This window comes from Corythoichthys intestinalis, chromosome 13, assembly GCF_030265065.1.
Source record: "Corythoichthys intestinalis isolate RoL2023-P3 chromosome 13, ASM3026506v1, whole genome shotgun sequence".
NCBI classification, from domain to species: Eukaryota; Metazoa; Chordata; class Actinopteri; order Syngnathiformes; family Syngnathidae; genus Corythoichthys; species Corythoichthys intestinalis.
Window position 1 is genome coordinate 11,247,677 of NC_080407.1, and position 17,619 is coordinate 11,265,295.

Consider the following 17,619-nt stretch of genomic DNA (forward strand, 5'->3'; position numbering starts at 1 on the left):
ACTCTACTTTTGATTGAAAATTTTACAAATTTTATTAAAACGAAAACATGAAGAGGGGTTTTAATATAAAATTACTATAACTTGTAACTATAACATTTATCGTTCAGGAACTACAAGTCTTTCTATACTTGGATCACTTTAACAGAAAGAATGTTAATGCCATTTGTGGATTTATTGTTACAATAAACAAATACAGTATTTATGTACAGTATGTTGTACGTATATATCCGTAGTGTATCTTTCCATTCCAACAATAATTTACATAAAAATATGGCATATTTTAGAGATGGTTTGAATTGCGATTAATTACGATTAATTAATTTTTAAGCTGTAATTAACTCGATTAAAAATTTTAATCGTTTGACAGCCCTAAAAATTAGTAAACTTTTCAAACAAAAAATAAACTAGTAGCTCGCCATTGTTGATGTCAATAATTACACGATGCTCTCGGTGCTTAAACCCATTAAATCAGTCGCACCAAAGCGACAGCAGAGGGAGACAAAAAACACAAGTAACAAGTGGGTATGACACTGTGCTGTCATTTTAATCTGTTTGAGAGGGGCATGTGCGTTAATTGCGTCTAATATTTTAACGTCATTAATTTAAAAAATTAATTACCGCCCGTTAACGCGATAATTTTGACAGCCCTAATATTTTTGTATTTGAAGTACATTTTTTCTTCAATTTTCCCATTACTTTCTGTGGGCGACAAAACTTTTCTTGCCAAAATTTGACCTTTATGTCTTCATTAAAATTAAACATTTTTTTTGTACATGCAACCTCATCCAAAGTCAGGTTATTAGCAACTTTCTACAAAATGGATAAGCGACAAGACTTTTGTCAGGGATTGTAAATGAGTCAAATGTAATTTTTGTCAATTTTAGAAACGATGGCGACGTTGTAAAAGAGGGAGTTTCTACTCGCTTGATTCCAGCACCCATGTCTTTGGAGTGCGCAAGGTCACAGAGATCTATGCGGGTCCCTCTCCTGACAGTAATTACATAGAGCCCACGGAGAAAGGGCCAACACCAGGGGAGAAAAAAAAAAATCAGAGGGAGGTGGAATGGCGCGATAGCCCTTTGAAGAGGAGATAATGTGTGTGGGGAGGAAAGTGAGACAATGCCAGATAAATGAGTACATTAACAGATAAAGAGGCTTCCAATGAACTGAGGATTAAGGAGCGCAATCCCTCAAGCTTGCCGGAGATTTGGAGAAGAAGAAAAAAAAAACGCTCCTAACGTGAAATTAATCACTTATCGAGCGTGTGTAAAGATAGCCATGCATGAAGAAAGCTGCACTTATGAGTTATTAAAGGGGAATAATTAAAATGGGAAAAGGGGACGGAGGGTTGCGGGGGGTTCAAGCACACAGTTGGCAAGACCCGCTGAGGGTAAAATGTTAATTTTCTTAACGTTTTCTCCCAGACGCTCTACAATCTCTCGGAAAATGAAAGCGCCGAGGTTATTTGGTGGGTCTCGCCATGTGTCCATTCAAGTGCAGAAACAGCTGGGAGGCCTTTTCAGATATTCTTTATCAACGTCTGTTCCTTACAGCCTGCACAAAAGTCACAATTCTGATGATTTTGTCCGGCTGCTACCTAAATTGAACCCCAATTACGAAGGACTCGGAGTATTTTTTCCGTAATAACGGCAAAAACTGATGACTTGCCGCGAAAGAGGAACATTTCCAATCTCTACCCGACGGTGTCACATGTCACTGAAACGTAACCTAATTATACAGCACGGCGCTCGGCTGCTGTGATTCTACAACAACGCTTTGATGTGCTCTTCAAGGGCTTCGCTATGACTTAATGCCGCTTTGAGCGCGCGTCAGCGAAAATGAAAGCGACAGAGAGAAAAAGATGGATGGAGGGAGAAAGGGCGGAGGATGAAGGATCAGGACTCAGCTCCCTACTGGGGATATTGCTATCGGACAAAATCTCCAGGACGAGTCTGTCCTTGAAAAACCCCGTGAAAAGAATAACCTTGAAAATGGCCGCTTGGATCAAAATGTGCGACTTTTTGCACGGCTCCCGTAGTTTATCACTTGTAGACGTCATATCCATTTGAACTAGGCAGTGAATGAACGAATGTCCTTTTTTGCAGACTGTTTCAAAGGGGCAATCAGAAATGATAGATTTCAAGCGTGCGATTGCCCTAATTAATAAATCGCTCGTCATAACAAATTCGAGTTCTCTGTGGCAAGCAGGCGCTAGCCCCTCAACTACCATTGAAGTACTGCATGTGGGCCTGATTTTTCTCGGCGTGTTAACACCTGGAGGGGATCGGATGGCTGGGCTAGATTTGTTAGCCGGAGGCGCTACTGGGGCTTTCAACCTCCTTGTCTGGCCCGACAGCAAGATGATGAAAAGATGATCAGTTGAGTGTTTGCGCTTACACACTATTGGGTTATTAAAAGTGAGCAAGCAATGCTCAGTCTCAGATTGAGTCAGTTTTAAGCGCCTTTACCCAGCATAGAACGTGACAGATCGATCTTATACAGTGGTACGAAAAAGTATCTGAACTGACCATTTGAACCTCACATTTCTGCATAAAATCCCCATCAAATGTGATCTGATCTTTGTCAAAATCACACGGATGAAAAAAGAAGTGTTTCAACTAGGGCTGTCAAAATTATCGCGTTAACGGGCGTTAATTATTTTTTTAAATTAATCACGTTAAAATATTTGACGCAATTAACGCAGATGCCCCGCTCAGAGAGATTTAAATGACAGTACACGGTGAAATGCTCACTTGTTGTGTTTTATGGAGTTTTGCTGCCCTCTGCTGGCGCTTGGGTGCGACTGATTTTGTAGGCTTCAGCATCCATGAGCATTGTGTAAGTAATTATTGACATCAACAATGGCGGGCTACTAGTTTATTTTTTGATTGAAAATTTTACAAATTTTATTAAAACAAAAACATTAAGAGGGGTTTTAATATAAAATTTGTCTAACTTGTACTAACATTTTTCTTTTAAGAACTACAAGTCTTTCTATCCATGGATCGCTTTAACAGAATGTTAATAATGTTAATGCCATCTTGTTGATTTATTGTTATAATAAACAAATAGTCCTTATGTACCGTTTGTTGAATGTATATATCTATCTTGTGTCTAATCTTTCCATTCCAACAATAATTTACAGAAAAATATAGCATATTTTATAGATGGTTTGAATTGCGATTAATTGTGATTAATTACGATTAATTAATTTTTAAGCTGTAATTAACTCCATTAAAAATTTTAATCGTTTGACAGCCCTAGTTTTAACTAAAACCACCCAAACATAGGTTTTCGTATTTAATGGGGATAGTATGCAAACAATGACAGAAGGGGGGGAAATAGGTACAGTGGGGCAAATAAGTATTTAAAAGATTAGAGAGGCCTGTAATTGTCAACATGGGTAAACAACCATGAGAGACAGAATGTGGGGAAAAAAACAGAAAATCACATTGTTTGATTTTGATTATGGAAACTAAGTATTTGGTCACCTACAAACAAGCGAGATTTCTGGCTGTCAAAGAGGTCTAACTTCTTCTAACGAGGTCTAATGAGGCTCCACTCGTTACCTGTATTAATGGCACCTGTTTTAACTCATTATCGGTATAAAAGACACCTGTCCACAACCTCAGTCAGTCACACTCCAAACTCCACTATGGCCAAGACCAAAGAGCTGTCAAAGGACACCAGAGACAAAATTGTAGACCTGCGCCAGGCTGGGAAGACTGAATCTGCAATAGGTAAAATGCTTGGTGTAAAGAAATCAACTGTGGGAGCAATTACTGTAATTTCCCGAATATAAGGCGCACCTGTGTATAATGCGCACCCCTTGCTCGTTTCATCATGATGAATAAATATTACCTCCATGGATTTATACGGTAAAATGAAAGTGGGAAAGTAAGTCGGAAATCCGAGAACGCTCATCGCTGTCGACACGATTATATATAGAACATATATATATATTTCTGTCTCCATCCATGTATCCGTTTATAATGCGCACCATGATTTTACAAGTTGATTTTGGGGAAAAAAAGTGCGCGTTATATTCGGGAAATTACGGTATTAGAAAATGGAAGACGTACAAGACCACTGATAATCTCCCTCGATCTGGGGCTCCATGCAAGATCTCACCCCGTGGTGTCAAAATGATAAGAACGGTGAGCAAAAATCCCATAACCACACGGGGGGACCTAGTGAATGACCTACAGAGAGCTGGGACCACAGTAACAAAGGTTACTATCAGTAACACAATGCGCCGCCAGGGACTCAAATCCTGCACTGCCTGACGTGTCCCTCTGCTGAAGAAAGTACACGTCCAGGCCCCGTCTGCGGTTCGCTAGAGAGCATTTGGATGATCCAGAAGAGGACTGGGAGAATGTGTTATGGTTATATGAAACCCAAGTAGAACTTTTTGGTTTGGAGGAGAAACAATACTGAATTGCATCCGAAGAACACCGCACCCACTGTGAAGCATGGGGGTGGAAACATCATGCTTTGGGGCTGTTTTTCTGCAAAGGGACCAGGACGACTCATCTGTCTAAAGGAAAGAATCAATGAGGCCATGTATCGAGAGATTTTGAGTGAAAATCTCCTTCCATCAGCAAGGGCATTGAAGATGAGACGTGGCTGGGTCTTTCAGCATGACAATGATCCCAAACACACAGCCAGGGCAACAAAGTAGTGGGTTCGTAAGAAGCATTTCAAGGTCCTGGAGTGGCCTAGCCAGTCTCCAGATCTCAACCCCATAGAAAATCTGTGGAGGGAGTTCAAAGTCTGTGTTGGCCAACGACAGCCCCAAAAACATCACTGCTCTAGAGGAGATCTGCATGGAGGAATGGGCCAAAATACCAGCAACAGTGTGTGAAAAGCTTGTGAAGAGTTACAGAAAACCTTTGGCCTCCGTTATTGCCAACAAAGGGTACATAACAAAGTATTAAGATGAACTTTTGGTATTGACCAAATACTTATTTTCCACCATGATTTGCAAATAAATTCTTTAAAAATCAATCAATGTAATTGTCTGTTTTTTTCCCCCCACATTCTGTCTCTCATGGTTGAGGTTTGCCCATGTTGACAATTACGGGCCTCTCCAATATTTTCAAGTGGGAGAACTTGGACAATTAGTGGTTGACTAAATACTTATTTGCCCTACTGTAAGTGAACGTTTAATTTAATATTTTGTGGCCCCCGCTTTGGCAGCAATAACTTCAACCAGATGCTTTCTGTAGCTGCAGATCAGTCTGGAACACCGATCAGGACTAATCTTGGCCCATTTTTCTCTTAAAAAAACTGCTGTAGTTCAGTCAGATTCCTGGTATGTCTGGCATGAATCGCTGTCTTTAAGTCATGCCACAGCATCTTAATGGGGTTCAAGTCTGGACTTTGACTTGGCCACTCCAGAACGTGTATTTTGTTCTTCTGAAACCAGTCTGAAGTTGATTTACTTCTGTGTTTTGGATCATTGTCTTGTTGCAACATCCATCATCTTTTTAGCTTCAACTGTCTAAGAGACGGCCTCAGGTTTTCCTGCAAAACATCCTGATAAATTTTTGAATTCATTCTTCCATTAATGATTGTAAGTTGTCCAGCCCCTGAGGCAGCAAAACAGCCCGGAATCATGACGCTCCCTCCACCATGCTTCACAGTGGGGATGAGGTGTTGATGTTGGTTAGCTGTTCCATTTTTCCTCCACACATGACGTTGTGTGTTACTCCCCAAAAATTCAACTTTGGTGTCATCAGTCCACAAGATATTTTGCCAAAAATTCCGTGGAATGCCTTTTTGCGAATATTAAACGAGCAACAATGTTTTTTTAGACAGAAGTGGCTTCCTCCGTGAAGTCCTCCCATGAAAAAAACATTCTTGGTTTTACATATAGTTGATGTGTGCACAGAGATATTGGACTGAGCCAGTGATTTCTCTAAGTCTTTAGCGGACACTCTATGGTTCTTTTTTATCCCTCTGAGCATTCTGCGCTGAACTCTTGGCATCATCTTTTGTGGACCGTCACTCCTTGGGAGAGAAGCAACAGTTCCAAACTCTCTCCATTTGTAGACTTGTTTGAATTGACTTCTCCGACTGTCAATTAGTGAACATCCAGCCTTTTAGAAATGGTGTTGTATCCTTTCCCAGCTTTATACAAATCAACAATCCTTGATCGCACGTCTTCAGTCTTTGACCGAGCCATGATGCACATGTGACAATGCTTCTCATCAAGACAATTCTTACAAGGTGTGTGTTTTATAGTGGGCAGGGCAGCTTTAAAACACTCATTAGTGACTGGGCACATGCCCGACTTAAAATGTTTGCATGCTATCGTCATTAAAATATGAAAACCGATAAATATTTGGGTTGTTTTAGTTAAAGCAGACACTGTATTTTCATCTGTGTGATTTTGACAAAGATTAGATCACATTTAACGGGGATTTCATGCAGATATGAGATAACTTCCAAAAGGTTCAGATATTTTTTCATACCACTGTAGGGTCGGGAGCCTTGGTCATTTTTGGACCAATTAGGGGTAATTGAATAACCAGTGCGTTTTATGTCACCGGTGCAAGCATTTGTCGTTTGGAACCACCGACGGCAGGTGCTACACAGTGCTTTTTGGGGTGAGGGGCACCAGACAACAACACACCAGGAGATGTATTATGTGTGCATTCATTCATGAGAAAACATACATCAGCCAGTGTGGATGCGCATTCAAGCAGGAACAGCAGGGATTGTTAGCTCTCCAGTCACAAGTGACAGGAGGGGACGGGGTGATGGATTCCCATCATTGCGTTGCGATAACAACAAGCGAGGTGTCTGCGGCTGGTGGAAATTGTGGTTAATGAAGTTAGCCTGGTGCTAAAGGCAAAGAAAAATGACAGGAGGAAGGGAAGCTATTGTAATTCATACAGGACAAGTCAAGGGCATGTATTTACCTGTCTCTACGTCCTGCGTGTACAAATGTAGCATGTCTGTGATTTCCGTGACGTACACCGGTCTGTATTTGGCAACGCGCTCCTTCTCCTCAGAGAGATGTACCACTTCCTCTTTGGGTTTCTCCTCATAGTTGGCCCAAACCTACAGCACACAATAAGAGACATTACATACATAAGCGGATTTTAAGGGGGAGCCAGAGGCGCCATACCCCCCCGGTGGCCGAAAAGTGTCATTGCATGTAATTGATTTTCCTACAAATATATATAAGTTGTAAAGCAATAAAACTGCAACAAAAATGAATGAAATGAACAAAAAAAACTAGGGCTCTCGAACGATTCAAATTTTTAATCGAGTTAATTACAGCTTAAAAATTAATTAATCGTAATTAATCGCAATTCAAACCATCTATAAAATATGCCATATTTTTCTGTAAATTATTGTTGGAATGGAAAGACACAAAATGGATATATACATTCAACATACGGTACATAAGTACTGTATTTGTTTATTATAACAAATCAACAAGATGGCATTAACATTATTAACATTCTTTTAAAGTGATCCATGGATAGAAAGACTTGTAGTTCTTAAAAGATAAATGTTGGTACAAGTTATAGAAATTTTATATTAAAACCCCTCTTAATGTTTTCGTTTTAATAAAATTTGTAAAATTTTCCAATCAAAAAATAAACTAGTAGCCCGCCATTGTTGATGTCAATAATTACACAATGCTCATAGGTGCTGCAGCCCATAAAATCAGTCGCACCCAAGCGCCAGGAGAGGGCGATAAAACTCCAAACAACACAGTAACAAGTGGACTTTGCACTGTTGTCATTTTAATCTGTTTGAGCGGGGCATGTGTGTTAATTGCGTCAAATATTTTAACGTGATTAATTTAAAAAATTAATTACCGCCCGTTAACACGATACTTTTGACAGCCCTAAAAAAACATTTTTATAATAGGTCGAAATTATTTTTCTAGCACCTTAGACAGTCATTTGCTTTGCATATAATATATATGCATATATGTGTATTAGAGAAAAAACATTTTTAAAAATTATTTTTTTCTTCAATTGAAGATATTTTATTTTGATTGAAGCAACTTTTTGGGGAATTGAACGATTTAGACACAAATGTCCTAATCATAAATTGGCCCAAACACAAAAAGGATTGCCTCAATCAAAGAAAACTTTTTCAATTAAAAAAATAAGTGTTCAAATGCAAATTTTTCAATCTCAAATATTTTTTCGTATTCAAAAACTTTTTTTCAACGATTGAAATTGAAAAGTGATTTTTCTTTTTGAAAATCTACATTTTTTTGGAAGCAACTTCTTTTTTGATTGAATAATAAACAGAAAAGTGTCCTAGCCAAAATTTTGCCCAAACACAAATCAGTGTTACTTCAATCAAAAAATAAATAAATAAATAAATAAAAATTAATCAAATAAAAATAGATTTCACATTCATTTGTTTTTAGTTTTTTGAGTTTGAAATTTGTTTTTGCATTCAAACACATTTTTTTTTTTTTTTTTAATTGAAGCGACTTTTTTTTGGTTGAAAATTTAGATTTTGATAGAAACTTTTAGATTTTGATAGAAACTTTTTTTTGACAATAATAAAGACACAAATCTACTTCCATATGGTTCCGCCCAGGGGATACAATTTTTGACTGGGGTAACTACATTGGCACGACACCGGCAGGCGTATCAAATTCAATGGATGACGATCTTGGCAAAAAGTATTGCCTGAGCAGCCTGATTTAGAATTCCTCTCAAGAATGAGGTGAAACAAAAACGCTCATTGTCAAATTATTATAAATATTCTTGTTAATTTTATTGCTGACACTGCGTTTTCAGGGTCATCAACATGTTGTACCCCCCCTGCCCCAAATGTCAAACTCCGACCATGATTACATAATAAAACACGGCACGTCAGAATCGTCACTGCAGGAAATTTAATATCTTGAATGACAGCCGATGAGTTCAGTGTGTGCCTTATAAAGGGTTAAACAACACATTATGGAAAACATGAGTGGCCTTAATTTGCAGCTGTGTGAAAACAGGTTCCATTCTTCTCGTATCAATGTTACGTCTCTTTTGGCTTCCCAGAGAGAAACGGAAGGGCAGGAGGCTCATTAGGGGGAAGTGCCTCGCCTGCGGCCATGTATCAAACCGCACAGATGCCAGCTGATGTGTAGGTTTACTGTACAAAGAAAACGGCATGGCGGGTGCTTGTTAAGGCTGAATGCGGTCGCTGTGTACTTATCTTCTCCAGCAGTAAACCAAGTGGAAGCCCAAAAGGTGAAGGGGATTGCGAATGAAAATGGAGCTAATCATTTTTTTGGGGTGTGTGTTCGCACTCCTTCCTTTGCACTCTGTAATTTTTTTTTTCTTTTTTTAAGATTACAGTAGGGGTCAGTTTTAACAAGAGGGTAATCACCACCAGAGAGGGGCTGCGTAGAACTGCTGTGGAGACGACAACCTTTCCGAGGTCTGAATAATGCAGCACAAAAAAGCAACATTGAACTATCATAATTTTCGGACCATAAGATCTTTTTGTGTGACAGCAGCATCATAAGACTGGCATATGACTACTACTTACCGTATTGGCCCGAATATATGACGTATTTTTTTTTTGCATTGAAATCAGACTGAAAAAGTGGGGGTCGTCTTATATTCGCGGTATAGACATTATATCCATTCATGACGCTAGATGGCGCCAGATATCATTGAAGCGATGTTTTGTCACGACAGATCTCAGCTACTCTCAAGTTTAACCAGTTTGCATTATTTTATTGCAATGTTTTTCCTTATTCAGATTTGTTTCAAGACTACAGTTACAGTTAGACTTCACTTTCAGGGTTAAGGCTGTTATTGCAATTTCTTTGTTTTATCACAATAGATTGGTTTATTTACATTCAAAAACCAGAAGCCATTCATTTACAGTGGGGAAAATAAGTATTTAGTCGACCTCTAAATGTGCAAGTTCTCCCACGTGAAAATATTAGAGAGGCCCGTAATTGTCAATATGGATAAACCTCAACCATGAGACAGAATGTGGGGAAAAAAAAAAAAAAAACAGTAAATCACATTGTTTGAATTTTAAAGAATTTTATTTGCAAATCATGGTGGAAAAGTATTTGGTCAATACCAAAAGTTCATCTCAATACTTTGTTATGTACCCTTTGCTGGCAATAACAGAGGCCAAACGTTTTCTGTAACTCTTCACAAGCTTTTCACATACTGTTGCTGGTATTTTGGCCCATTCCTCCATGCAGATCTCCTCTAGAGTAGTGTTTTGGGGCTGTCGTTGGGCAACACGGACTTTCAACTCCCTCCACAGATTTTCTATGGGGTTGAGATCTGGAGACTGGCTAGGCCACTCCAGGACCTTGAAATGCTTCTTACGAAGCCACTCCTTTGTTGCTCTGGCTGTGTGTTTGGGATCATTGTCATACTGAAAGACCCAGCCACGTCTCATCTTCAATGCCCTTGCTGATTGAAGGAGATTTTCACTCAAAATCTCTCTATACATGGCCCCATTCATTCTTTCCTTTACACAGATCAGTGGTCCTGGTCCCTTTGCAGAAAAACAGCCCCAAAGCATGATGTTTCCACCCCCTTGCTTCACAGTGGGTATGGTGCAATTCAGTATTCTTTCTCCTCCAAACACGAGAACCTGTGTTTCTATCAAAAAGTTCTATTTTGGTTTCATCTGACCATAACACATTCTCCCAGTCCTCTTCTGGATCATCCAAATGCTCTCTAGCGAACCGCAGACGGGCTTGGACGTGTACTTTCTTCAGAAGGGGGACACGTCTGGCAGTGCAGGATTTGAGTCCCTGGCGGCGCATTGTGTTACTGATAGTAGCCTTTGTTACTGTGGTCCCAGCTCTCTGTAGGTCATTCACTAGGTCCCCCGTGTGTTTCTGGGATTTTTGCTCACCGTTCTCGTTATCATTTTGACGCCACGGGGAGGGAGTTGAAAGTTCGTGTTGCCCAACGACAGCCCCAAAACATCACTGCTCTAGAGGAGATCTGCATGGAGGAATGGGCCAAAATACCAGCAACAGTGTGTGAAAGGCTTGTGAAGAGTTACAGAAAACGTTTGGCCTCCGTTATTGTCAACAAAGGGTACAAAACAAAGTATTAAGATGAACTTATGGTATAGACCAAATACTTATTTTCCACCATGATTTGCCAATAGATTCTTTAAAAATCAAACAATGCGATTTTCAGTTTTTTTTTTCCACATTCTGTCGCTCAAGGTTGAGATTTACCCATGTTGACAATTACAGGCCTCTCTTAATATTTTCAAATGGGAAAACTTGCACAATTAGTGGTTGACTAAAAACTTATTTGCCCAACTGTACGAATGTGATTGCACTTTAGTTTACATATTTAAATGTTCAGATATTAAGATATTAATGAGGCAAAATAACATGCTTTATCTCAAATATGTTGTTATAATCATGTGTTTCAGATGTACTGTAATTATTTTCAGTATATAAATTAATTTGGTGTTCAAAAAGTCTTTTTTCAAACTTGAGTCTTGAAAAAGAGGGGGTCGTCTTATAATCAGGGCTGTCTTCTATTCGGACCAATACAGTATTTAGTTATTCACTTATTTCTTTCTACCATTATCATGGGCATTAATGAATGCTTTTGTCAGATGTAAGTAAGTGTCATCCGGCAAATTAGGTCACTAACTCCTTTTATGTACAGCTCGGATGCTTTACATTAGTGCTGCAATGATTAATCGACTTAACTCGAGTATTCGATTAGAAAAAAAGAATCTAATTAAATTTTGCTGCATTGAGTATTCGTTTAATTAAAGCGGCGTTGTAATGGTTTGTTTTTGAAAGTGTTTGCATTAGTTTTATTGATTTGGGTGGATACAATACCCTCTAGTCTGCCTCATTTTACTGGAGCCAAATCCAAATCCAGCTGCTCCCTGTTAAGACCAACATAAGCTAGGTTTTTGTTTGAGCTTTTTTTTTTTTTTTTTTAATGCATTCGTAATTTAAAGGTAAAAAAAAAAAAGTTAGCGTTTCATAGCATTTAAGCTAGCGGACTTTTGCTATGTAAGTTAGACAATTGTTCTTTTGTTGTACATAGATCCCTATTTATTTATTTTTATACCGTTTAAGGCTCAGCTCAGGTATTTTAATTTTTTTTGTTTATCCGATCACTCGATTATTCGAACTAACTAGTTCATCGGCTAATCGACTACTAAAATAATCAATAGCAGCTCTACTTTACATTAATTCAAAATTAGTTAATTTGCTGGAGACATCTATTATAAGCATTTATTAATGCTCATGGCAGTGTCATGTCATAACTATGATGGTCTTATGACAGTCTTATGGGGCCACTGTCAAATGTGTGAACAAAATACCATAACTAGCAATTAATGAAACAACTGGAACAGTAACTGAAATAATTAGCACAGAACATGAATTTTGATTGTTATGTACATCTGTAGCGCTGCGATGCATGCTAGGAGGCATGTTGGACGACAACAACAGTGTTGACAGCAGGTGGCAGCAGAGGTTGACTGTCTCCCCCAAGGGAGCAGTGATGGCCAAATGAAGCTTATTGAACCAATGAAGCTTTGCAGCCAATTGGTTCAAAGCTTCATTTGGTTTTATGACAGATTATGATGCTGCTCTCAAAGTCTTCCTGGTTGAAATCTTTTGGTGTAAATATCTCATAAAACAGTGAGGACAGCTGTGGCTTATAGTCCAGTGTGGTTTATCTATTAACAAATGCCGTTTTCCTGTCAAATTTGGTGGGTGGCGGCTTATAATCAGGTGCGCCTAACAGTCGAGAATTACGGTAAATGATTTTAAACAAGGTTTTCACTGGTAGATGTCCAATCCATTTGAACTTGGGAGTTGGCGGCGAATGAACCATTGTCACCATCAATGGTGGAAAAATGTGGGTATGCTCCCCAAACTTGGAGGATATGATATTGATATTCATCAAAGGGAAAACATTTGAGTTAAAAATTACTTTTAGCACTATTAACAAACAGTATCCTACAATTAAGTTGAAAATGTACCCTAGTGTAGAGTTGACCAAGAGAAACTGCGCACACACAGACACACAATGCCCAAGGCTGATGACCTTCCGTGAGCAGCCAACCATCCAGTTTGTTCCACTTGAATGCAGGTGTGTGACTGCTGCTCTGCAACTGCGGCCAGATGCTCTAGCCAGCAGCCACAGACAGACAACGGCCGGGAGACACTCACACAAAAAGATGGACAAAGAGCCAGAGAGGGGAGGCGCCAAAAATGGATGCCGCTCCGCTTGCCCTTCGCAACTCCAGAATGACATAACTTTGTTTTGACGTCCAGTGCTGCGATTTTGACTGCGTTCTTTTAGGCTTAATCATCTCGATGCCGCCGAGGACGCGCTCATCTCACACTTCTGATGCCAGACTTTAACACTTTTAAGCAGCGGGGATATGATCAAAGCCAACAGATGAAACAATTTCTTTTTTTTGTGCAAAGTGTAAAGTTATTATGACAACCTCTGCAGTGAACAAGCACTTTCGTTTTCTCACAGACGTCCAAAAACACTTCTCGGCAAAGAATTGTTCAGTTAGAGGATGCTCCGGTCTTGAAATGCGAACTTACAGGCTGCCAGTGAGTTAAGAAAATAAAACAGAACTTGGCCTGCAAGCAGGACTGAACGGGCCCTCGCAGCTTGGCGCGACTCGGACGTTACGCAGCTCAATGGGGTGGCAGATCGTGCCCCTCTCATCATCTCATGAGAAACTAACATGTGCTTGCAACACCTCTTTCGTGTTGTGTGCATGACTGACAGAGATGTTTTTGTATATCCTGAGTTGAGAAATATATTCACACACCTCGGTGAAAAAACCCCTATTGAAGAGTTTCCTACGAAAAGGAGGCGTTACTGAGCTGTGCAGCCACGCCATTCTTCAAAACCAAAATGAATCTTCTATTTGGGCCAATTTGATCAAGTGTGCCAAATTTCGGGGCTCCATGAGCTGCCTAAGCCCCTGAAGAAATCTTCCTTTTAATGGCAAAGGGTTGTCATGGCAACAAACAGACATGTGGACTTGGGCCTTAAAGTATTACAGAAGGTCTTGTAATTACACTGAGCAACTGGAAAGAAACTTCACATGTTTTAGTAAAATGAGTGACCTTCCGTTGCCACGAGTTGGTGCTGTAGGGTTGATGCAAATGACCCATACAGGATCCTTCAAGGTACGACTCTCATCAAGCACGGGAAGGTTGGTGCAAATATGTTGTATATCTGCAAAGTTATGACTGTTCAAAATTTGTGGCGAGACAAAATGGCGATGGTCGTTTTCACTTTCCTGCTTCCCTCTGCTTCAACGAAACCTCACTATTATTCATCAGGCACCTGAACACGTCTTAAGCCTCCCCTGATGCAGGTTTGAGGTCAATTGATTTTTTTCCTTGGAGGAGGAGCCTGTCTAGTAAAAAAGGGTGTTTCCTATTCCCAGCACGGGGTGCCGGGCCTAATGGCTAAGATTTCAATGCAGTCGTGTTTAGGCCTCTCATAACATGCCAGATAGGAAAAAGATTGAACCTTGGATCAGGGGGTTATTAGTCATTTACTGAATTTGGTGTGTTGCAAAAAGCCAAATTTGGCGCCCGACCCAGGTTAGGCCCATGTATGAAAACTCAACATTTTGATAACATTTCGTATGTCTCATGAACAGTCTCACCAATTTCAAGAAGGATCCAACTAACTCCCTAGGTGCCAATGTCTCAAATGTGCACCCTGCAAATCGACTAAAATTTCACATTCAATCCAAAATAACCAATTTCCTGTTGGGTTTGGGATATGGGTCCAAGACTTTTTCGTACAGTTTTGCACAAGGGTGCACCAATGATCCATTTCGTTACCTTTTTGCAAGACCACAAAATTATTGAAATTTACGCCAAGCTGCATGTACGTGCAAATTTTGGTGAGTTTTCGAGCATGTTAAGGCCTCCAAATTGTCCATTTTCATTTCCCCCTAAAAAGGAATATTAATAATCATTTGTATTACAATAGGGCTCTCGCACCACTCGGTGCTCGGGCTCTAATAAACGCTATAAAAAACTTGGATTAGATAAGATTGATGAAGAAATGATTTGTGGTTCTATTGTTTACAATACAAAAAAGCCTGAAACCTTTCAAAGCCGCGAGTCAACAACAAGTGCAAATTAGCCGTTTGATGCCGAGCGAGTCCTCCTTGAAAGACGAGCACAGGTGTGGCAAAAACACGGGCACAGATGGGTGACCGAGCGCCAGACGGAGGAAGGTGGAGGCCGGTTTGAACGCAGATTAAAAGCCGAGTGTGCCCTTGCGTGGCAAGAAAAACAGCAAAAAGATCTTCACTCCAAAGTACATGCTGTGTACTTCGGGAACAAACAAACAGCAGATTAAAGACTGCGTTGAACCGTCAAATAAAAGGCCAATTGGATCTTTGAGTAGAACTTCCAAATGGAACGGCTTGAACTTCCTGTTATGATGAATATTGTGCCTCCAAGAAAATAGAGAACGCGTTACGAAAAGAACATCGCGCACCCCTTTTAATCCGCCGACTGTGGTGTGTCCTATGATTCCAAAAGAACTGTGGCGGACTTGCATTCGGTACAACGCAAAGAAAAACGTTGAAACTAGCGCCCTCGCCATTGTTCATTCATTATCCAATCGCGCTTTGAGAACAATTGAAATCAATAAGAGCATGTTATTCATAAGAGTGCCCTTTGTAAATCAATTTAGACCCTATTATACCCCTAATGAATCCTCGGCAGAGAGAATGGTTCATTAATTCACTAGAGGACACTTTTCTTTCTTTCCGTCTCTTCCTTGTCCACTCGATGCCTTTTTTTTTTGCATGATTAAGTTCTATAAAACACACCATGGAGGAAAATTAAAAGAATCTGATTGGTATATAAAGTGAGAAGAGTCCCTATCACACTATCGCATTGGCATTGTATAAACGACAACGTAGAACGGGGGACATGTTGACCAGGGAATTTTATATCAGAGCTGTAAAAAGGCAGGACGCCTTTAGGTAGATTTTTTTTGTCAGGAACAATAAATAAAAATGACGTTTTGGCATATCTGTTAAATCTGTCAGCGTAACCTGACAGTGATACATGAGTGACTTGTTCTGTGAAGAAAAAAAACAACTAGATTACATTAGATTAGAGCAGTGGTTCTTAGGTGTTAGGTGATTAACTCATTAGCTCCCAAAAATGTTTAAATATGTCCTATTTTTAATTGTTTCAGTGTCCCAAAGACGTCTTAAGTTTTTTTTCATAAAAGACATCTCTGGGTTCTGATTCAACTAAGCTCCAAAGCACAAAGCTGAAAATCCATTTTTGAGCAATAAAACTGGCCACTGGAGGGCAGTAGTGCATTTGGTAAGATCCGCAACCCGATTCAACGGCAACGAACAGCTGGGGCACCGGCGGAAGGATGCCAGGCGGTGGATGACCGAGCAGAACAACCGAAAGGACGCCCGGGATGCCAGGCACTGGACGACCGAGCAGAACGACCGGGACCACCAGTGCAGCAGGCGCAGAAACAAAAAAAAAATCCATCTTTATGAGACAGGCGGCGATGAGGGAAGACCCGGCCGTCACGGCCACAACAGCGTCATCTCAGTTAGTTATGTGTAAATAAACTGTTACTTTCCTATCAAAAGGTCTATTTGTCTTGTTGTTTATGTTATTTTGTAAAATGAAAACATTATTCAGATGTTTGGGATGTAACTGAAGCAAAAAATAGCTGTGTTAAAGTCAAAGTTATGTAATGTAATGTAGAAATGTATGCTTTCACAAAAAACTCAATTTCTCTGTTTTTTCATCAGAAATTGGAAAATTGATCCAACTAAGCCATTTTCTACTGCTGATTTCTAAAGAATGGAAAAAGAAATGAACTTACTTTTTTCCTGCTGAAAGAAGAGAGTCTAATCTTTCTTTAGGTGGGTTCCGTGTTTATATAGAAATAGAACAGAATTTTCTGTGGGTCTTACAAAATCAGTCAAAATCCAGTAAAACGGCCTGGAGCGAAGGGGGTTGCACTGGTGAAAATGGCTGGGAATGAATGAGTTAAGCCTCAGGGGTTCAATGAAGGTTAAGAAACGCAGAGCCCTATTGTGTATGCTGACTAAATCTGGCAAAGTGTTGTTTTAGACGAGGTTTTGGACTGGTTTGCTCTCAATTTACAGGCTCTATTTCATTTCTTTCAAATGCTAGCACTCAATCTAATGGGAGGAGAATATCTGTTTGCTCAGTGGAAGGTTGACTGGCACTTGGTATAGCAGATCTACAGATGGCGTGAAAAAAAAAAGCGTCATTTTACGTCATTAAAATACTATGTGATGCAAGGATGTGACAATAAAATGAGAATGTAGACATGAAAACAAAAAAAAAGAACCGTGTGAAATGAAATGAGTTTTACTTCATTTACCAACGTGAAAATCAACAGCAAAAGGCAACATTATTAGGAGTAAATTTGAAATCTGAAAGAAATTTGAACAGGAATTCACTTAGATCAGGGGTGCCCAATCCCGGTCCTCGAGAGCCCCTATCCAGCTTGTTTTCCATATCTCCCTCCTCTCTAACACACCTGAATCAACTAATCAGGATTGTCATCAGTCTGCTGCAGAGCTTGCTGATGAGCTGATCATTTG

The 17,619-nt window shown here is 39.8% G+C and overlaps 1 protein-coding gene across 1 annotated transcript in view; it reads right to left on the minus strand.

Annotated features, from left to right (window-relative positions):
* Nucleotides 1-17,619, minus strand: part of snd1 (staphylococcal nuclease and tudor domain containing 1) — a 317,379-nt gene that overhangs the window by 64,312 nt on the left and 235,448 nt on the right. The window contains exon 18 of the mRNA XM_057854783.1: nucleotides 6,927-7,068. Coding sequence (XP_057710766.1) covers nucleotides 6,927-7,068 — 142 coding nt within the window. The remainder of the gene's footprint in view (nucleotides 1-6,926; nucleotides 7,069-17,619) is intronic.